The 22,609-nt window shown below is 41.4% G+C and overlaps 1 protein-coding gene across 7 annotated transcripts in view; it reads right to left on the reverse strand.

The window, feature by feature from the left end:
* LOC144498775 (activating molecule in BECN1-regulated autophagy protein 1-like) overlaps positions 1 to 22,609 on the reverse strand; it is a 409,078-nt gene that overhangs the window by 373,258 nt on the left and 13,211 nt on the right. For 5 of the 7 annotated variants that reach the window (XM_078220422.1, XM_078220420.1, XM_078220423.1 and 2 more), the window contains one exon: positions 7,160 to 7,404. In XM_078220422.1, coding sequence (XP_078076548.1) covers positions 7,160 to 7,294 — 135 coding nt within the window. In that variant the 5' untranslated portion in view covers positions 7,295 to 7,404. The remainder of the gene's footprint in view (positions 1 to 7,159; positions 7,405 to 22,609) is intronic. The other 2 variants (XM_078220425.1, XM_078220424.1) reach the window with 1 other exon arrangement.

The following is a 22,609-nucleotide window of genomic DNA, read 5'->3' on the forward strand; positions in this document are numbered from 1 at the left end:
GCATGTAAACAGAATTTGTTAACAGATTTTAAAAAGCAGAGACTGGGTGTAAACTGGGCCTTCTCAAGTTCTTAGACAGCGAATAGTGGAGTACCAGAGAGAGAAGGGTTGTGGAATCTAAAACATGGGGGCAAAGTCTCAGGATAAAGGGCAAATGACGGAGATGAGAAGTAATTACTTGAAGAGTTGTGAATCTTCAGAATTCTCTACCTCAGAGGGCTGTGAACATTCCATTGTTGAACACGTTTAAGGCTGGGATGGACAGATTTTTGGGAATCAAGTGACATGGGGAGTGGGTGGGAAAATGAAGTTGAAGCCCAAGGTCAGCCAGGATCATATTGAACGAGGGCTCAATATGATCTACTCCTGTTCCTACTTCTTGTGTTCAGACATATAACCCTGCAAGATACCCTTGTTACTGCAGCTGTACAGGGCCTTGGTGAGACCACACCTGGAGTGTTGAATGCAGTTTTGATCTCTTTATCCAAGAAAGTATATACTGACCATACAGGGAGTGCAGCGAAGATTCACCTGACAGTTTCCTGGTCTGGCAGGATTATCATTCGAGGAAGGATGGAGCCTATATTCACCAGAGTTTACAAGAATGAGAGGAGATTTCATTGAAACATATAAAATTCTGACAGGAGTGGACAGACTGGATGCAGGGATGATGTTTCCCCTGGCTGAGGAGAACAAGGGGTCACAGTCGCAGGATACAGGGCAAGCCATTTAGGACTGAGATGAGGAGAATCTTCTTCACTCAGAGGGTGGTGAACCTGTGGAATTGTCTACCACAGAAGACGGTGGAGACCAAATCATTGAATGTATTTAAGAAAGAAAAAGATTTCCAGAAAATAAAGGCATCAAGAGGTATGAGATAGCTAATTAGCCACGATCATGTTGAATGGCGGAACAGACAAGAGGTCGAATGGCCTACTCCTATTTTCTATGTTTCAATTCTGCTTTCCTGCACTTCTGGCTTCTTGAGCATCCCAAATTTGAAAATTATTCCAACATTGACTGGTGGCTATGGTAATGTCATCTACCTAAGCACTAAGCTCTGGAATTCCCTCTCTAAATCTCAACTTTTCCACCTTGCTTTCCTCCTTGAAGATGCTCCTTCAAATGTGTGCCACTAAGGCAAATGACCAGAAGCTTGGCCAAAGACCCATTTTCTAACCCTGTTAAGTACCTCTGTACTCTTTATGACACAAGTGCAAGTCATTAATTTTCCCCCACAAATTATTTCTATTGCTGTATTATTTAACAATATTATGCTGCTGAGTTTAAATCTACTGTGCTGCATTTCAATACTGATATCAATGTTTCTTTAAAATAAATACTCCTATAGCCCATGCTGCACTACTTGATTTTTCATAGCAAAGCAGCAAGGCTGAAACTTTCTAAAAAGGAAGCACATAATTCTGTTTATTTTTAAATAGTTGCATTGGCCACGCTTCCTTTCTTTTATTTAAAATAGACCTCAGCAGTAGAGCGAGCCAATCTCAACTGTGTGCATTTGGATTCTGGGGGTGAAAGAAAACATTCAGGGTTACTTGCTTTTGACTGCTATCAAATGGCATTTCATGAGGACGTGAGGTATTATGGATAAAATGGAGAAGACCTGGAAATAACCTGAAGTAAAGAAACATCAAGCAGAATTGTATCTACAGTTTATACACATGTAAAAGCACCGCAAATTAAATATACAGAAAGCAAGTTGGTTTAGAATCAAAAGAGAAGTGAGTGGACTGTGTGAAAAAGCCCTTCCAGTAATAAATGGGAGGAAGAGCATCCAGTAGAGGTGGCAGAGGGACTTCACTGGAGCATTCTGGGAGAAGTTGGCGCAGCAACATCTACTGACAAGTGGGAAGTGGAAGATCTAGTGTCAAGGAGCGGTTAAGCTCGAAACACTACATTAGTGCTTCCCTCCCTGTTCCTCTAACCAAAACAAAAGGGCACTGAGGTGGTAAAAACCCACGGTGTTGTTTTGCCCTGCTGTAGAAGTAGAGGACACAAGGGAAAGAGCTGATTGTCAAGTAGAAAGGTCGGGTAAGTAATTTTATCAAAGAGTGGTCTCAGAGTAATTTCTATGGTTTATAATTTGTAAAGGTTATATTCGGTAGTAACGAGAAGCAGGAAAGGGCCGAGAATTGAATATAATCAGAAACAAAACATATTTCAAAAGTTTAATTTAAAGGGGTAAGACATGACAGGAGAGCTCCAAGCTGTGGTCTGCTCTTCGTGCTCCATGTGGGAGACCAGGAATGTTTCCAGAACCCAGGGCCACCATCTGTGCAGGAAATGTCTCCAGCTGTGACTCCTGGAAGCCTGCGTTTCAGAGCTGGAGTGGCAGCTGGGGACACTGTGGAGCACCTGCGAGGCAGATAGCACATATAGAGAGGTGGTCACACTGCAGGCTTAGGCTCCACAGGCAGAAAGGGAATGGGTGACCAACAGGCAGAGCAAGAGAGCTAGGCAGGCAGTGCAGGAATCTCCTGTGGCTATTCCCCTGCAAAACAGATATACTGTTTTGGATACTGCTGGGGAAATGGCCTTTCAGAAAACAGCAACAGCCAAATCCGTTCCACCACGGTTGATTCTGCTGCAAAGGTAAAAGTAGGGAGGCAATCGGGGAACAGATAGGAGTTTCTGTGGTTGCAAACGAGACTCCAGGATGGCATGTTGCCTCCCTGGTGCTAGGGCGAAGGATGTCTCTGAGCGGCTGCAAGACATTCTGAAGGGGGAGGGTGAACAGCCAGTGGTCATAGTACATGTTGGTACAAACAACACAGGTGAAAAAAAGGATGAGGTCCTAAAAGCAGAATATAGGGAGCTAAGAAGCAAGCTGAAAAGTAGGACCTCAAAAGATTGTAATCTCAGGATTACTACCTGTGCCATTTGCTAGTCAGAGTAGAAGCAGCAGGATACATAGAATGAATACATGGCTGAAAAGATGATGCGAGGGGGAGGGTTCCAGTTTCCTAGGGCATTGGGACCAGTTCTGGGGGAGGTGGGACCTGTACAAACTGGACGGGTTACACCTGGGCAGGATTGGCACTGATGTCTTTGGGGGGATACTTGCTGGAGTGGTGGTGGTGGTGGTGGGGGGGTAAACTAATATGGCAGGGGGGTGGGAACCTTTGCAAGGATTCAGAGCTGGTGAATTAGGAACAGGAGGAATTGACAGTAATGAGAATAAGTAAAGTGATAGGCAGAGGAATCAAGGGCCAGAGTCAGTTAAGGACTGAGTAAAAAATAGTAAGAAAGGGAAAAGAAATGTTAAAAAGTGCCCAACTTAAGGTTTTATACCGGAATGCATTTGAAACAAAATAGATGAATTAGGTGCACAGATAGATGTAAAAGGGGCATGATATAGATGGCATTAGAGACGTGGTTCCAAGGCAAGCAAGGATAGGAAATAAACGTTGAGGGCTATTCAGTGTTTAGGAAAGACAGTCAGAAAAGGTGGTGGAGTTGCATTGTTGATTGAAGATGATATTGATGTGCTATTGAGAAAAGATATTAGCATAGATGATGTGGAATCTGTATGGGTCGAGTTAAGAAACAACAAGGGCCAAAAAACATTGGTGGGGGTGGTATATAGACCACCAAACCATAGTGGTAGTTAGACAGGAAATCAGAGATGCATGTGTTAAAGGAACATCTGCGATTATGGGCTACTTTAATCTGCATATAGATCGGGAGAGTCAAATTAGTCACAGTACAATAGAGAAGGAATTTTTGGAGTGCACACAGGATGGTTTTCTGGAGCAATATGTTGAGGAACCAAGAGAGCAGACCATCTTGGACTGGGTGTTGTGCAATGTGAAAGGATTAGTCAGCAATCTAGTTGAGAGAGAACCCTTGGGGACGAGTGGCCATAATATGGTAGAATTCTTTGTCAAGGTGGATAATGATGTAGTTGATTCTGAGACCAGGATCCTGAATCTCAATAAAGGTAACAATGATGGTATGAGGCATGAATTGGCCATGACAGATTGGGTAACATTACTGAAAGGAAATACAGTGGACAGGCAATGGCAAGCATTTAAAGAACGAATAGGTGAACTCCAGAAGTTGTTTATTCCTTTTTGGCGCAAGAATGGTAGGGAATTGTGGCAAAACCATGGCTTACAAGGGAAATTAGAGATCGTATCAAACTCAAGGAAGAAGCATACAAATCGGCAAGAAAAAACAATATGCCCGAGGATTGGGAACAGTTTAAAATTCAGCAAAGGAGGAGCAAGGGATTGATAAAGAAGGGAAAAATGGAGTATGAAAGTAAGCTAGCAGGGAACATAAAAACTGACTGTAAAAGTTTCTGTAGATATGCAAAGAGAAAAAGATTTACAAAAACGAATGTAGGCCCCTTACAGTCAGAAACAGGAGAATTCGTAACGGGGGAATTAAATTTATACTTCACTTCAGTCTTCAAAGGAAGACATGAATAATATGCCAAAAGTGCAGAGAGAAACATGTTTTGGTAACGAGCTGAAGGAAATCAGTATTTGTCGAGAAATGGTTTTGGGAAAATTGATGGGATTGAAGGTGGATAAATTTCCAGGTCCTGTAATCTGCATCCCAGAGTACTTAAGGAAGTGGCCCTGGAGATAGTAGGTCCATTGATGGTTATTTTCTAGAATTCTTTGGACTCTGGAATAGTTCCTACAGAGTGGAGGGTAGCTAATGTAAGCCCGCTATTCAAAAAGGGAGGTAGAGAGAAAACAGGGAACTATAGGCCAGTGATCCTAATGTCAATACTGGAGAAGTTGCTGGAGTCTATTAACAAGGATTTCATAACTCGGCATTTGGAAGGCAATCTATCAGACGACAGACGAATCTATCGGAGTTTTTTGAGGATGAAACTAGTGGAGCTGACGGAGGAGAACCGGTGGATGTGGTCTCATTAGACTTTCAGAAGGCTTTTGGCAATGTCTCACATAACAGACTACTATGTAAAGTTAAAGCATGTGGGATTGCATGTGGGCTTGAGGTGGATGGATAGATAGCTGGTTAGCAGATAGGAAGCAAAGAGTTGGCATAAATGGGTCTTTTTCTGATGGGCAGCCAGTGACTAGTGGGGTTCTGCAGAGATCTGTGCTAGGACCCCAACTGTTCACATTATATATTAAGGATTCAGAAGAGGGAACTGAATGTATTATCACCAAATTTGTAGATGACACAAAGTTGGGTGGGAGGGCAAGCTATGAGGAAGATGCAGAGAATGCTTCAGCATGATTTGGACAGGCTGAATGTGTGGGCATGTGAATGGCAGATGTAGTATAATATAGATAAATGTGAGGTTATCCACTTTGGTAGTAATAATAGGAAGACAGCATAAATTGAATGAGTGCAAATTGAGAGAGGTGGTTACTCAATGAAACCTTGGAGTCCTCATGCATCAGTCACTGAAAATAAACATGCAGGTACAGCAGGCAATAAAGGCGGCAAATGGTATGTTGGTCTTCATAGTGAGAGGATTTGAGTATAGGGATAGGCAATTTTTGGTGCAATTGTATAGGGTATTGGTGAGGCCACATCTGGAGTATTGTGTGCAGTTTTGCTGTCCTTATCTGAAGAAGGATGTCTTTGCTATAGAGGGAGCACAGCGAAGGTCTACCAGGCTGATTCCTGAGATGGCAGATCTGTCATATGAGGAGAGACTAAGTCAGTTAGGATTCACTGGAGTTTAGAAGAGTGAGAGGGGATCTCATAGAAATTTATGAAATTCTAACAGGGTGGATTCAGAAAGAATGTTCCCAATGGTGGGGGAGTCCAGAACTGGGGGTCATAGTTTGAGGATAAGGGGTAAACCTTTTAGAACGGAGGTGAGGAGAAATTTCTTCACCCAGAGGGTGGTGAATTCACTACCACAGAAAGTAGTTGAGGCCAAAACAACTGATTTCAAGAAGCAATTAGATATAGCTCTTGGGAAAGGAATTTGGGGAGGGGGGGGGGCGGATATTGAATTCAGTGATCAACCATGATCAAGATGAATGGCACAGCAGGCTCGAAGGGCCGAACGGCCTACTCCTGCTTCTAGTTTCTATATAATTACTGTTATCTATTTAAAAGCATTGCATGATTCCTTTAAGAGCTGACCACATGATAGGATGTCGTTATTAGGGTGTTTGCAGAGGCTGCTGTTTTACTTTCAGTTTGTACTCTGCAGTGCAGAGAACATCTTTCAATAAACCCTGACGTTAGTTTGAATCCACGTGTGCAAACCATGTTCTTTCCTTTTTGTTAAAAACCTACAACCCCAAGCATAGTTAGGACATTACAATTACAATGTTAATATGGAGCACGAATATATAGCCTAGAACAAATATTTAGTCTTCAACACACTGGCTTTCACAAACTCTTGGAAAGAGAATCCTACATACAGAGATGTGACCAAAGTTGTATTTTCAGGTCACAAAATTCTACATTGTTTGGCTAGTGCTGAAAAAATGTATGCTATAATTAACAGCAGGATGTTGGGGCCACGTCACAAACTAGTGACTACGTAAAAGACCTTATTGCAGTTCTTTATTGCTGTGACAGAATTAATCATTTTTAGGGGTGAATTTTGGCAGTTTTTCTCACTTTGCCACTGTAACCTTTGGGAAAAAATTGATTTTTAAAAATATAGCTATGTGCATAAATGGGGTTTCCACCCAGCTTCCACTGGTAAAGTGGAAAAGTGTGTAAAGGCCCAAGGACATCCACCCATTTTGACTGTTAACTTTATAATATGCTTTTTTGATTATTGGCTACGGTACTCACGGGGTTAAAACTGCTCCTTACTAGCTGTGCTTGCAAGGTACAGAAAAACATTCGGGCAAAAAAAAAAGGCTGAGGTGCGACTTAATAGTGATCTAAAAAAAATGAAAGGTTTTGATAGAGTGGATACAGAGAGATGGTTTCCACTTACAGGCAAGAGCATAACTTCAGGCCATCAAGAGGAGGTAGTCACCAATAGAGCATTCAGGATAAAATTGTTCATTGAAACAGTGGTGAGAACGTGGAATGGTAGATTTGGATCAAAGGTGGGATTGGACTCAAACACAGAGCTTAAACACAGGAATGGAATGGTTGGGCCAATTGGCAAGTTTCTGTTCTGGATATCTTGTGTAATCCCATGTAATATGCAATGGGCTGCAATTTTGCTCACCTGACTTTCCCATTGCATCCATCGTGTCTTGTCCTCCACCAGTTCCTCCAGGCATCTCTGACAGCCCAGCTCCTGAGAGCCACGTTCTCGGCTGGTCAAGATTTGGATTGCATTCTTGCGGTCAATGCTCTTCATCGCTACGGAGCTCAACCTTCTGTAAACTCAGCTTCCAGGGACTGGGGACTGAAAATCACCAACTCTAGGTAGAAGCCATAAAGAACAGGTTGGGTAATGATCTTTGAAAACTAGAACAGGAAAAAAAAAGAAACAAAAAATTAGTTCAGATAGAGCTCCAGGGAACAAAATTAACAGGATTAATGTCAATTAATTTCCATAGGTTTTATGCTTCTTTATAATTTGCTTATAAATCACAAGAAAATTACTGAAGTAATTGAGAAATTTATGCCAAATGTCAATGACAACTTGCATTTATATATGATTTTAGTGCAAGAAAATACCCTAATATACTGCACAGGGACATTTAAACAAAATTAATTTGACACGTGCCACATAATGAGAGATTAGAACAGATGACAAAAAGCTTTGCCAAAGATCGAGGTTTAAAGTTTTAATTTGTTAGTTAGAAGTAGGCTTACATTAACACTGCAATTAAGTTACTGTGAAAAATCCTCTAGTTGCCACACTCAGGCACCTGTTCAGGTACTCTGAGGAAGAATTTAGCATGGCCAATGCACCTAACCAACACGTCTTTCGGACCGTGGGAGGAAACTGGAGCATCCGAGGAAATCCCACGCAGACACCGGGAGAATGTGCAAACTCCGCATAGACAGTGACCCAAGCTGGTAAGTGAACCTGGGTCCCTGGAGTTGTGAAGCAACAGCGCTAACCACTGTGTCACCATGCCACCCAGGAGCAAATTAAAAGGGAGGAGAGGAAGAGCAGCAGAAAGTTGTCGGAAAAAGTTCCAGAATTTTTGACTTGGCAGTGAAGTCATAGTCACCAAATGGTGGAGTTATTAAAATCAGGGATGCTCAAGAGGTTGGAATTAAAGGGGCACAGATATCTCGATTAGCTGGTAGGGTGGAGCAAATAGGTATGGGACATGACAACAGGGATGATAATTTTCAAGATTGAAGTGTTGCTTAACCAGGAACCAACAAAGATCAGTAAACATGGGGAGATGGGTGAACAGAATTCACAGAGTTAGGACACAGGCTGCAGGGTTCAAATGACATGAATTTTATAAAAAGATAGACCGTGGGATTAGCCAGGAGTGCATAAGGGCAACCAAGACTAGCTGTCACAAAGAGTTGTGAAAATGGAAGTCTTTGAGGTGGCTCAGGTATGTGGCCAACAAACTCAGTTTGGGGTCAAATATAACACCAAGTTTACAAACAGTTTAGTTCAGCCTCAGAGTGTGACCAGAAAGAGGGATTGAATTAGTGACCAGGAAACAAAATTTGCAGCAGAGACTGAACAGGATAGCTTTGATTTCCAGTATTTAGTTGGAAGAAATCTTTGCTCATCCAGTGCTGAATATCAGATCCAGTGAGGCATGGCACAGTGGTTAGCACTGCTGCCTCACAGCGCCAAGGACCCAGCTTGGGTCACTGTCTGCGCAGGTCTGCACATTCTTTCTGTGGCTGCGTGGGTTTCCTCCAGGTGCTCCGGTTTCTCCCCTCAGTCCGAAAGACGTGCTGGTTAGGTGCATTGACCAGAATAGGTGCCAGAATGTGGCGACTCGGGGAATTTCACAGTAACTTCATTGCAGTGTTAATGTAAGCCTTATTTGTGACAAATAAATCTACTTCAGATAAGCAGTCTGAAAGTTCAGAGACAGTGGCATTTTAGAAAGGTGGTGGTGAGGTAGAATTGGGTATCAAACATGTGGAAACTGGTACTATGCCTTTAGATGGTGGCCACTCACATTTAACTGATCTGAGGTGTTTCCTTTTCTGTCACCATCCAGGTAGTGGATAGTAAAATCCAGATCATAACATGGAATGTTTGCTCTGTACACCAGCAGCTGGAACATATCACTAAAATTTTCTTGTCCTCAGAGAGCAAAGATCTTCTCTGCAGAGAGCAGAGATCTTCTCAGACAAGACTCAGCCAACAAATCGTTTCATTTAATTACAAAGGGGGAACGAACTACAAACAGTTTAACAGTGAAAGATCAGTTTCTCTACATTCTACACAAAGACACTGCTTGCTCAGTCTTTAGATGTTAAACTTTCTGCAGCTCCTTCTATTCGTTTTATCTTGTCTGCTACAGTTTAAAACAACATTAAGGCTGACAGCTCTAAACCTCAAATATTGAGCAATAGAGCTCAATATAAACCGAAGATTGATGACTCCAATCCACAGAGCAGCCCAAAGTGGTTCACTGCCCATCACAACAGATTCTCACCTCAAAAGATCTAAACAGTTTTCAATCAGATTCATTCCCCATGATGATCTGATTATTTGCTCTGCATGAGCATACATAAGCAGATCTGCAGTGATCATTCCTATGTGCAGAAATAACAAGCTTCCTTGATGTCAAAGCATTCAAGAACTGCATCTCTCAAAGGTCATCAATATTAACTCAACGGCAGATTTTAAGAATTGGTAGTGTATTGCAATCAAATATAATTGCCCTGGTCAATTAAACAAGCAATACATTTGTCATGTCTTATAAATCCTTCAAGTCAACCTGTCGGACACAGCCAATAGTTTTTCAATTGAAAAGTAGTTGCACATTAAGGACATACATTATGTTTCCATGCAATATGGAGATATAAATCCCTCACACATAAAAATCCATTACTTAGCGCTACATAATGATTAGCTGAAGTTAACATTTAGGTCATTCTTGATTAATTTAAAATAAATAAATACATCTCTGCCCTACGAGAATCTGATTACCAGGTTTTAATAAGACTCCAACTTAAGTTGACTGGTTTCAGCTAGGAGCGCAACTACTATACTATAAAATGGCAATGGTAATTTGCAAGGTTGGGGGATGGGGATGAAAACAAAAATCAGAATTCCCAACCTCATCATGAAACAATGGCCACTGATGAAAGGTTCACACAGTGTGAAGTGTGGATGAGATGGAGACCAGACTTGCACAGTGCTCTCCCTGATCAAATAGCCTGCCGCACTCTGTGCAAACTCGCACAGTATGAGCAGCTACTGGAGGGCAATTAACACCCACAGAATTAAACACAGTAAAAGCAATGCCTTAGTAAAAGGGCAGAACAGGAGAAAAAAAAAGAGCCCAATAAAACAAGATGGCCAAATTTGATGGAAAGCCATGACAACTTTACTTTTTAAAACTTTATCATGATTTCCTGTGCTATAAAAGTGTCTCTCCCTGTCAAAGAGAAAAAACAAATAAGGGTGTCATTTATTTACTTGAGGCCTCCGAGCTGTACTTATGACATCCATATTTTTAAAATATTGGATATTATGTCCTAATATACATTCAATCACAGCTCAAAAGTCATGACAGACATTAGCAGAAAATAGTCATTCCACCTGCAGGATTAAAATGTTTCAGCATGTACAACAAAGTTAGTGTTACATGTGCAAATAGGATTCTGCTATTTCCTATGATACCAATGAATACACTTCAAAACATACAGATGTTATATAAATATTATACATATTTTATTAGACTAATTGATTCTCGAGCTGCCCAGCTGCAGGCAAGCATAACTGAAGTACTAATGAAGCACATAAATCATACCCAATTATTAGTGCAAGGAACTGGAAAATAAAGGTTGTCTTGAACTACTAATACTACTAAAAACACATGATGCTAGAGTCAATTTTAGTTCCAATAAAGGAATACTAGTGCAAAGGAGAAGCATTCTGTGTAGATCTCCAAAAACCCATGTTAACACAGGCAAATCTCATCAGGTTACATTCTTGTGCAGTTAAATCAATGTTTGCAGGATTATAAACCCATCCGAGGCATTTTTTGCACACAATGCAGAAATAATTTGTACCAATTCAACAAAACCATTCTGATAATATGTATGACTGCAAGAATCCCTTTGCTCTGGAATAAGTGTTTTGAACCAAATCAAACTTCATCTAATTGAGCATTAATGCAACCCACGTTTGACCAAGTTGATCAACGTCTACATTTCAACATTGCACTCAAGATTCCTGCTATCAGAGAAGTTAACTAAAGTGCAATGTGAGTCAACGCCAGTGAAAGAAGGCTACACAGACTACCTTTGGGGAAAAATGACACCTGTACACTAATGATGATATTTACAATCGATGTGAACAAATAAGCACCTTAGTGCACCAGTGAAATGGTTTAAAGCATGTCACACAATGGATTACTATTCGAAGGCAGTGACTGTCTTACAAACTCAACAGATCCGGAAAGGTCCAGCAAGTATGACAAGTTAATATATCTGTGTGGGATTGTGTGAGGGACGAACATTGGCAAGGACACGGAGAACTTCCTGTTCTGCTTTGAATAGTGTCAATATCTATTTGACGAGGTTTAATGTCTTATCTGAAGGACAGAACACCCAACAACGAAGCATTCACTCTACTGTACTGGACTGTCAGTCCAGATTCTGAACGAAGTCCTGAACTGGGTTTTCAACCTTGGAAGAGTCCTAACAGGCAGGTTGTTCTCACTCAACCAGAAAATTACTTGGCCTCAAAGCAAAGAAGAATGGCTTCTCCCAAGCCATATATTTCCTAATTTAATATATTTATGAGGTCAAGTATGTCAGACGGAAAATAAATCTCTTACATGTGAAGCGTGGTATGACTTAATACTCTTCATTATAACATGTATTTATACAGTACCTTTTGTGTCATAAAATATCCCAAGGTACTTCACAGAAACATAACCCAAGAAAATTAACACTAAAACAAAGACATCAGTACAGGTGACCAAAAGCTTTTTCAAAGAACTAGGTTTTAAAGAGTGCCCTCAAGAAAAAGGGAGCAAGGAAGGACTTTGAGCCTAAACAGCTGAAAGCATGGTCAATAGTGAGGGAAAAAGGGAAGTCTGGAACGCACAGATAGCCAGGATTTTTAGTATTTTAATTCCATACCAAAGATATATTCCCAAGGCGGCCATATTAAAAGTTGTGTCTATAGGATAGACTTGCTGTAAATTTCGCTTTATCATGTTCAGAATGACATTTGAGTCTTCCCACCTCCATTTCGAAATGGAGCTGTTGCTGTGGCACTGTCCACAGCATCAGTTCCATTTTTTCCCTCATGCTTCCCCCCCCCCGGCCCCCTGCCAAATCCTTGCTATCTGCCCATCCATACCAAATGGTGATACAACAAGTGATTAGAAAAGCAAATGGAATGTTGTCATTCATTGCAAGGGGAGCGGAATATTTTGCGATAGTTGTACCGGGTAGTGATGAGACAACAAGAGTATTGTGTATCATTTTGATGGCCTCATGCAAGAAGGAACAGTGCGGCACTGCAGGCTCACAGCACCAGGGACCCAAGTCAAGCCTTAGTGACTGTGTGGAGTTTGCACTTTCTCCCCATGTCTGTGGGTTTCCTCCAGGTGCTCCAGTTTCAGTCAGTCACAGTCCAAAGATGTGCAGGTTAGGTTGATTGGCCATGCTAAATTGCCCCTCGTTGTCTCAAGATGTGTCAGATGGGGGGGATTAGCAGCGTAAAAACATGGAGTTATGGGGATAGGGCCCATATAAGATGCTCTGACGGAGTCGGTGCATACTCGATGAGCTGAATGACCTTCTTCTGCACTGTAGGGATTCTATGATAATTGTATTAAAAGCAGTTCAGAGATGGTTCCCTTGACTGTTTCCTAGGAGTTCCCTAGGAGGAAAAATTGGTCAGATCAGGCCAGTGTTCATTGCAGTTTAGAAGAATGAGAAGTGATCTTATTGAACCACAATCTCAAAGGGCCTTGACAGGATGGATGATGAGAGGATGTTTCCCCTGGTGGGACATACCAATTTAAAAATAAGGGATCTTCCATTTAAGACAGAGATATGGGGAACTCCCTTCCCCAGAGAGCAAGGGAGTTTAAAGTCCAATTAGATTCTTGATGGGTATTGGGGGGGGGGGGGGGGGGGGGTGTCGGAAGGAAATGGAGTTGAGTTGTGGCCACAATCAGATCAGCCATGTTGAATGGCTAAGCAGGCTCGAGTGACTGGACAATCTACTCCTGCTCCGAATTCATCATGCATTCAGATACATGTTCACATATTCAATTCACCACTGATTCCTATCACTAAGCTGCTGAAATTGTTTACTGAAATTTGTGTATTTGGTTCTGATGGGCAATAAGCACTTCACTCAACTAAGGGCTGGTTTCAGTTTGATGCACAAAGTCAGTGCACTCCATGTCACACCTAGTACTCCAAAATCAAAACAAGCAAAAGCTTTGTTCATTCTCAAGCCACAGCTGCCTACACTACTCTGCCAACACTTAGTTGCAGGACCCTTCTCCAATTGTTCAACCGACAAATTAACTGTAGCCTACCTGCAACATTTCCCCAAATAATTTATTTTGGGGAAGTGGACAGTAATAATCAAAGCCACAATTTTACAAGTTTTTATTAAAAGATATACTTAAGCAATTGCATCATTTTAATCAGACTTTGATTCAACTAAATTGCATTATTTCAATTAACAGGAATCATCTGGCAATATAGTACAAGATTTGCTATAGATACAGGCACACGTTTTACTCAATTACACTTCAATAAAGCTGCACAGTCAGAACATGAGACACATCAAATGCAAATTCCCCCTCAACCATAAAGGAACCAATTTGCTCCAGATTCTATTGCAGAGGGCCAGGTACAATATGCTGGCAGACAAAACTCAAGGTTAGTGAAAGATTGATTGAAAGGATTTTCCTCGAGCTTCATCATTGAGTTATAGCAATGCAGGAGTTGAGGATCTAACAATTTAAGATACCTGTAATTCATCTCAAACTCTGTTGTGCTATCATACAAGTAAAATCGGACTTTGGTGCTTATTGAAAATTCAACATTTTAAGGCCTTGATCCATTTCTGAGAGCTGAAACAAGATGCACATAAATGTATTTTTCTTGACTGGCAATGTAGCCCGAGCAACAAATTAAATCACAAACTTTGAAGAAACCCAATCTGTCTATGACGATCCTGGAATACAAAATTAAATTGCATCTAAAGCTCATTTTTAAACTAAGAAATTATTTGTGATGACCATAATTGAATTGCTACCTACCACTTGCTTCCTTTGTAGGAAAGAAATTTAGCATTTGATGAATCATTGGACTGGTCAACTAACTGTACTATCATTCGAAAATAAATATCTTCCCTTTTAACCACACAATGGCAGCCATGACCCTTCATCTCATTCGCTTATCTGATCACTAGCTGTCCCACTGTCAACACTCAAGATGTTAAGCTTCATAACCAGACGAATGAGTGACTGGCAAACATATCAATTTATTTTCCCAACCATTATCTAACATTCCAAAATTGTAGAATTAACCGGTTTAAAGGTTTGATTGACTACAGTTATATGGATTGCTCGTCCTGGAAATAACCAGATTAGATGGTTATTTCCAGTAAAGACATAATAAGCATCAGTGGGTAATTAATCAAATCTGATCAGTCCTAGGCAGGTCTGCAGGAATTCATAAGAATCAAAAATCCATGTTACCTTGTACAGTTTATTCTTTGTAACATTGCTGTTAGTGCAAGTCCCTCACATCCCCGCTGACCCCCAAAACCCAAGTGACATCATGCTAAGTATGGAACCCAATATTTGAGGTTTAGATCCAAACATAAAGAGAAAGAATTGCTCTTCAATCAATACGTATCATTTTACAACGGTGCTTGATATCTCAGAACAAAAAGATTCCTATTTTGAATTATAAAAAACCACAGTAGTTAGCAGAAAGTTTCAGAATTCTTGTTGGGCTAGTACATCATCAGGTGAATTTACTCTCCATTCCCCAGCCGAGTGCATCCTTCGGATGAGACAGCAAAGTGAGGCCCCATCTGGCTGTTCAGGGTGGATATAAAGGATCTCATGGCACCATTTCAAAGAGGAGCAGGGGAGTTATTCTCAGTGTGCTGGTCAATATTTATTCCTCAATCGACATCACAAAAACATTTCTGGTCACTATCACATTGCCGTTTGTGGGAGTTTGCTGTGTGCAAATGGACTGCTAAATTTCCTACATTACAACAGTGTCTACATTTCAAAAGTAATTCATTGGCTGTAAAGCACTTTCAAGGTGTCTACTGGTTGTGGAAAGCACGATATAAATGCAAGCTTTTCTTTCAAGAAATAGTCTTGACGTAATGAAAAGAGTGAATAAGTATATCAAGAGAAAAATGGGAGTGTAGAGGAGGGCATTATGTCTGATTTGAAAGGATTAGGGGTTAGACACCCAGACCTAAATTGAACCAAGGTTTTGCGTAGCCAAATTCAATCTAACAGAGGTAGTGGGGTGAGGCGCTGTGGAAGGTGAATTATTTAACAAAAAAGTTATATATACACCTACATATACTTCTTATACACCTATGACCGTGGCCAAATTTCTCTCCAACTCGATTTTCAAGTTTGCTGACGGCACCACCGCAGTGGGTCAGATCTCAAACAATGAGATAGAGAATCTGGTGAACTGGTGCAGCAACAATAATCTCTCCCTCAATGTCGACAAAACAAAGGAGATTGTCATTGACTTCAGGAAGCATAGTGGAGAATGTGCCCTGTCTGCATCAATGGGGACGAAGTCGAAATGGTCAAGTGCTTCAAGTTTATAGGTGCCCAGATCACCAACAACCTGTCCTGGTCCCCCCCCATGCCGACACTGTAGTTAAGAAAGCCCACCAACGCCTCTACTTTCTCAGAAGACTAAGGAAATTTGGCATGTCAGCTACGACTCTCACCAACTTTTACAGATGCACCATAGAAAGCATTCATTCTGGTTGTACCACAGCTTGGTACGGCTCCAGCGCTGCCCAAGACCACAAGAAACTACAAAAGGTCGTAAATGTAGCCCAATCCAGCATGCAAACCAGCCTCCCATCCATTGACTCTATCTACACTTCCCCCTGCCTCGGCAAAGAAGCCAGCATAATTAAGGACCCCATGCACGCTGGACATTCTCTTTTCCACCTTCTTCCGTCAGGAAAAAGATACAAAAGTCTGAGGTCACGTATCAACCAACTCAAAAACAGCTTCTTCCTGCTGACTTTTGAATGGACCTATCTTGCATTAGGGTTTCTCTACGCCCTAGCTATGACTGCAACATTACATTCTGCACTCTCTTGTTTCCTTCTCTATGAACGGTATGCTTTGTCTGTATAGGGCGGAAGAAACAATACTATTCACTATATGCTAATACACGTGACAATAATAAATCAAACCAAAAGTGGAGTTCACATCTTTCAGAATGAAATGTTGAACTGTGGCCCTGGGGCACTATTTCAAAAGAAGGACAGGGGATTTCTCTGTGTCCAGATCAATATTTATCCGTCAAACCATAGCACCAGAACAGATGATCGCGTCTTTTCTCTCTTGTATGGAAGTTTGCTCTTAATGACTTGGCTACCACGTTCCCTACATCACAATAGCATCTATACATCTAAAATAATTTATTGGTTGTAAAGAATCAGTCATTAAAAAAAATATACATGCAAATATTTCTGTGGCAAAGACTAAGTATCTTTCCAATTTCTGATGTGGTTTAAGGAAATTCTGGCTCATTCTAGATTTACGTCAGACATCATTCTGCTGGCACACAGGTGATTGTGGAGTCAAGGAAAGTGGTGGAAGTGTAGAACTGACATGACTCCAAGCCTGTGGTTAGTATCACAAAGGTGCAGATGTAGATGAATACAACAGGGGCTAAAGAAATACCTACAGACGACCATTCTGCAACTCGAGACACGAACTGACGATGTGGCACAGGAATAAAAATGGCATTATTGGGGATACACTGGTTACATAGGGAGGGATAGGATTGGAACACAAGAGCAGATGACAGAACAGTAGAGGTGGATGGTGTGGTTAACTATGTCAAATGCCTCAAAAAGGTTGAGTAGATTAAAAAGGGATTTCGCATCTGCCATACAAGTTGTGATGTTCATTAGGACCATCTTAGTGCTGTAGCAGGAATAGGGAACACAACAGAAGGGATTCAAACTGTCATGAGGGTAATGATACATTCAAGGATCTTGAGAGCAGAAGGGACAGTTAGAATTGGGGGTAACTGGAGCACCCCCACAGGTGGGATCTTGAAAGAGAAATGCATCTGGAGCCATCACCAATGTAAACAAGCCAAAGCAAAATAACCAAGTGGTCAGAGGTTGAGATTGAGTCGAGGGAGAAAGAGGTAGAGTAGTGAGTTGGGAAAAAAAATGAGGGGGAAACTTCAGCGGCAATGAATCAGGATGATTGATGGATTAAGATTGAAACCTGGCCGTATAACTAGTTCCCTCGACTCCCAGATGGTCAGCCAAGAAATTGCTTTCACATTTCCCCCTCCTCAGTCCTAATACCCATCCTTTCAAACAGCTCCATACTGCCAACCCACCTTTCTCTTCCAAATTCTGGAACGTGTTGTCTAAATATGTGCCTGTCTTTGCCACAGCTTCAAGTTATAGAGTCAGAGGTTTAAAGCATGGAAACAGGCCCTTTGGCCCAACTTGTCCATGCCACCCTTGTTTTTTTAAAAACCCCGAAGCTAGTCCCAATTGTCTGCATTTGGCCCATTTCCCTCGAGACCCATCTTACCCATGTAACTGTCTAAACGCTTTTTAAAAGACAAACTTGTACCCGCCTCTATGATTACCACCTCTGGCAGATAACTCACCACCGTGTGTGTGAAAGAATTGCTCCTCTGAACACTTTTCTATCTCTCCCCTCTCACCTTAAACCTATGCCCTCTAGTTTTAGACTCCCCTACCTTTGGAAAAAGATATTGACTATCTAGCTGATCTATGCTCCTCATTATTTTATAGACCTCTATAAGATCACCCCTCAGCCTCCTACGCTCCAGAGAAAAAAGTCCCAGTCTATCCAGCCTCTCCTTATAACTCAAACCATCGAGTCCCGGTAGCATCCTAGTAAATCTCTTCTGCACTCTTTCTAGTTTAATAATATCCTTTCTATAATAGGGTGACCAGAACTGTACACAGTATTCCAAATGTGGCCTTACCAATGTCTTGTACAACTTCAACAAGACGTCCCAACTCCTGGATTAAATGTTGTGACCAATGAATCCAAGCATGCTGAATGCCTTCTTCACCACTCTCCACCTGTGACTCCAATTTCAAGGAGTTATGAACCTGGACCCCTCGATCTCTTTGTTCTGCAACTCTCCCCAACGCCCTACCATTAACTGAATAAGTCCTGCCCTGGTTTAATCTACCAAAATGCATCACCTCGCATTTATCTAAATTAAACTGCATCTGCCATTCATCCGCCCACTGGCCCAATTTATCAAAATTCTTTTGCAATCTGAGATAACTTTCTTCGCTGTCCACTATGCCATTAACCTTGGTGTGATCTGCAAACTTACTAACCATGTCTCCTATTTTCTCATCCAAATCATTAATATAAATGACAAGTAACAGTGGACCCAGCACGATCCCCGAGGCACACAGCTGGTCACAGGTCTCCAATTTGGAAAACAACCCTCTACAAACACCTCCTGACTTCTGTCATCAAGCCAATTTTGTATCCATTTAGCTCCTCACCCTGGATTCCGTGAGATTTAACCTTCTGCAACAACCTACCATGCAGTACCTTGTCGAAGGCCTTATTAAAGTCCATGTAGACAACATCAACTGCACTGCCCTCATCTACTTTCTTGGTTACCCCTTCAAAAGTTCTTTATTTATATAGCACCTTTCATTAATTAAGTGCTTAGACAATTAAGTACTTCTGAACAGTAGTCACTTGTGTAGGAATGTGGCAGCAAGGTCTCACAAAACAGCAATGAAATAATGATGTCACTTAAGGGATGAAGAGAATGTTACGGCTATTCTTAAAAATAGTGCAATGGGATACTTTACATCAACTTATAAGGGCAAAGGCAGCTTGATTAGATTTCATTGAAAAATTAGCCCCTCTAACAGTGCAGCATTCTTTCAGAACTGCACAAGAAGCAGCGACATAAGCTCAAAAGCTAAGTTTCTGGATTGGAGTCAAGCCCACAACCTCCCAAATCAGAGGCAAGAGTACTATCACGGAATCATAACTTACATTAAGTTTCAGCCCTAAGTTAAAGTTACAAATGACTTGGTCGACCACACTTTCTTTCTATAACACTCCTCCTCAGGTATTGGGAAATACCTTCATTTGGTTCCACTTTTACCCATCAAATCATAGCCAGAGCAGCTCCAGAAATGCGACAAAGGCTTCTCTTCTAGTTTGTAACATTACAAGGGCAAGAATAGGACATGGAGGCTGGTACCACACCTTAACTAGTGTGCTGGGTGGGTTAACATAATTCAGCAGACCCAGCAACCTTCCAACTTCTGCTCTGCAGACTGCAGTGTTACAGGATCTTTAAGCAGCAGGCATACAAACCAGAATTATCTTCCCTTCTCCAACACCTCCCAAAAAACATCATTAAAGCCATAATGAGGTTGGGGGGGTGGGGGGTGGAGCCAGCAACGAAGGAGTCATTAATAAACTTGACAAATTGAAAACTATGACTTCTGACATTAATTTTGATTCATCCCTCAATATCAGTTATTTTCTTGTGTCAGATAAAACTAAACAAATAAATAGTTCTCAAATGCTAGTAAAGATAAAGGAGCCCATGTGTCTCCAAATATTAGAATATGTAGCTCCAGTACACATACAGAAAGTCATGAGTAACTTTGTTCAAAAACGCTTCCGATCATCAATCCTGATGTTATCTTTCATAAATTTCATAACTTTGTCTCATTTACAGTTGAGGATTCCTTTAAAATATAGTGCTCGATGAAATTGTTCAGTTCTGTTTGGCATCACACAAAAATTCCTTATTTTTACCTAGTTCTGCTATGCCAACTCAAAGTTTGGTATATTACTTTGTGTCTCAGTAACCAAAACTGAAGTCAGTATTCAAGACGGAACCTGGCCCAAACACTTGCATAATATGAGCTGTGAACTACTGATTTAACAACATAATCACAACATTGTATCGGAACAATCAAATAAACCTGATAAAGAGAGTGCACTTATCACTCCCAGAATTCCTTCAGCCTCCCCGAGCTATTCGGGATTCAGAACAAGAGGGCATCAACTTAACTGATCGGCAAAATAAACAATAGCTACATGATTTCTTTCCCCCACAGAAAGTTGTTACAATGTGGAATGCATTGCAAATTCAACCAAGTCCTTCAAAAGAGAAGTGGAAAATTATCTGAAGAGAAAAGCTGATGACACCACCATAGTGGGTCGGATCGCAAACAATGATGAGAAGGACTACAGGAAAAAGATAGAGAATCTGGTGAACTGGTGAAGTGACAATAATCTCTCCCTCAACGTTAACAAGACGAAGGAGATAGTCATCGACTTCAGGAAGCGTAGTGGAGGTCATGCCCCTGTCTACATCAATGGGATGAAGTAGAAATGGTTGAGAGCTTCAAGTTTTTAGGTATCCAGATCACCAACAACCTATCCTGGCCCCTCCACGCCAACGCTATTGTTAAGAAAGCCCACCAACACCTCTACTTTCTCAGGAGACTAAGGAAATTTGGCATGTCCTCTACGACTCTCACCAACATTTGCAGATGTACCATAGAAAGCATTCTTTCTGGTTGTATCACAGCTTGGTATAGCTCCTGCTGTGTCCAAAACCACCAGAAACTACAACGGCTCGTGAATGAAGTCCAATCTATCACATAAACCAGCCTCCCATCCGTTGATACTGTCTGCACTTCCCGCTGCCTCGGAAAAGCAGCCAGCATAATCAAGGACCCGATGCACCCCGGACATATTTTCTTCTACCTTCTTCTGTTGGGGAAAAGATACAAAAGGCTGAGGACACATACCAACCGACTCAAGAACTGCTTCTTCCCTGCTGTCATCAGACTTTTGAATGGACCTACCTTGCATTAAGTTGATCTTTCTCTACACCCTGTACATGACTAACACATTCTGTAACCTCCTTTCCTTCTCTATGTACGGGATGCTTTGTCTGTATAGCACGCAAGAAACAATTCTTTTCACTGTATACCAATACATGTGGCAATAAATCAAATCAAAGCTTTGCAGGGGCGGGGGGGAGAGAACTAGGTGACTTGCTCTTAGAGGGCCAGAATGAATGTGATGGGCCAAATAACCTCTGTGTGCTATGGCCATTCTTTGATTCGGTACATGCCTCTCCCAGTATTTTTCCATTGCCTCAGCTCATTTGTTGCAGAAACTCTCAACTATTCCAACACAATCATGGTCAATCTGCTCTATTCTACCCTCCTTGACTTGAGGTCATCCTAAATTCTACACCTGTATCCCAACTGACACCGAATCCACATTCGCTCCTGGTTAAGCAATGCTGATTTTTAAATTCTCTGCATTTTCAAACCCTTCCACGGCCTTGCCTCTTCACTAGCTCTAATCTCTGGTGGCAGATGCATAAGTCCTCACAGCTTTTAAAAAATACTTAGGACATGCACTTGCAGTCCATCACTTGCGTGGCTACGGGCCAAGAACTGGAGGGTGGGATTTTTTTGACCATCATGGAAAGAATAACCCAAATGGCCTCTATGTCATAAGTTTTTTTTATGATTCCAAGTTGAGCTACAATTTTACCCTTTTTGATCATCCCCCAATTTACTCAACTGACTAATCTACCACATTTTGATCTGGTGAGTCCAATTGAAAAGCTGTGTTTCAAAAAATTATTTCCAAACTACCAAGCCCACAAATTTCAAACAGGTTAAACCAGCAAATACATAAGAGTATCTGCATTCTGCCTCATCTTGACCCCAATGTCTCTTCAAAAATTACAAGAAATAAACTTGAAAATATAATAGAAGGAATCTGGTTACTACAAAATTCAGGTAGAATCTTCTCGATGTAAAAACAACTCTGGGCCTAGCCCACAAAAGCAACCAGATTAAACCTCTGACACAAGATAAAGCTTACTTTACAAATCTAAGTGTAAAATTACACTTGTGTTGTACGAAGATATGTGTGCAGGTTAGGTGGATTAACCATGGTAAATGTATGGTGTTATGGGGATAGAGTGGAACGGAGCGCCTGGGCGGGATGCTCTTTCGGAGAGTCACTGCAGACATTATGTTTTATTTATTAGTGTCACAATTAGGCTTACATCAACAATGCAAACAACTTACTGTGAAAATCCCCTAGTCGCCATACTCTGGCATCTGTTCAAGTACACTGAGCGAGAATTTAGCATGGCCAATACACCTAACCAGCACGTCTTTCGGACTGAGCGGAGAAACTGGAGCACCTGGAGGAAACCCACACAGACACAGGGAGAACGTGCAGACTCCGCACAGACGGTGACCCAA

Source organism: Mustelus asterias, chromosome 9 (genome assembly GCF_964213995.1).
Source record: "Mustelus asterias chromosome 9, sMusAst1.hap1.1, whole genome shotgun sequence".
NCBI lineage: Eukaryota > Metazoa > Chordata > Chondrichthyes > Carcharhiniformes > Triakidae > Mustelus > Mustelus asterias.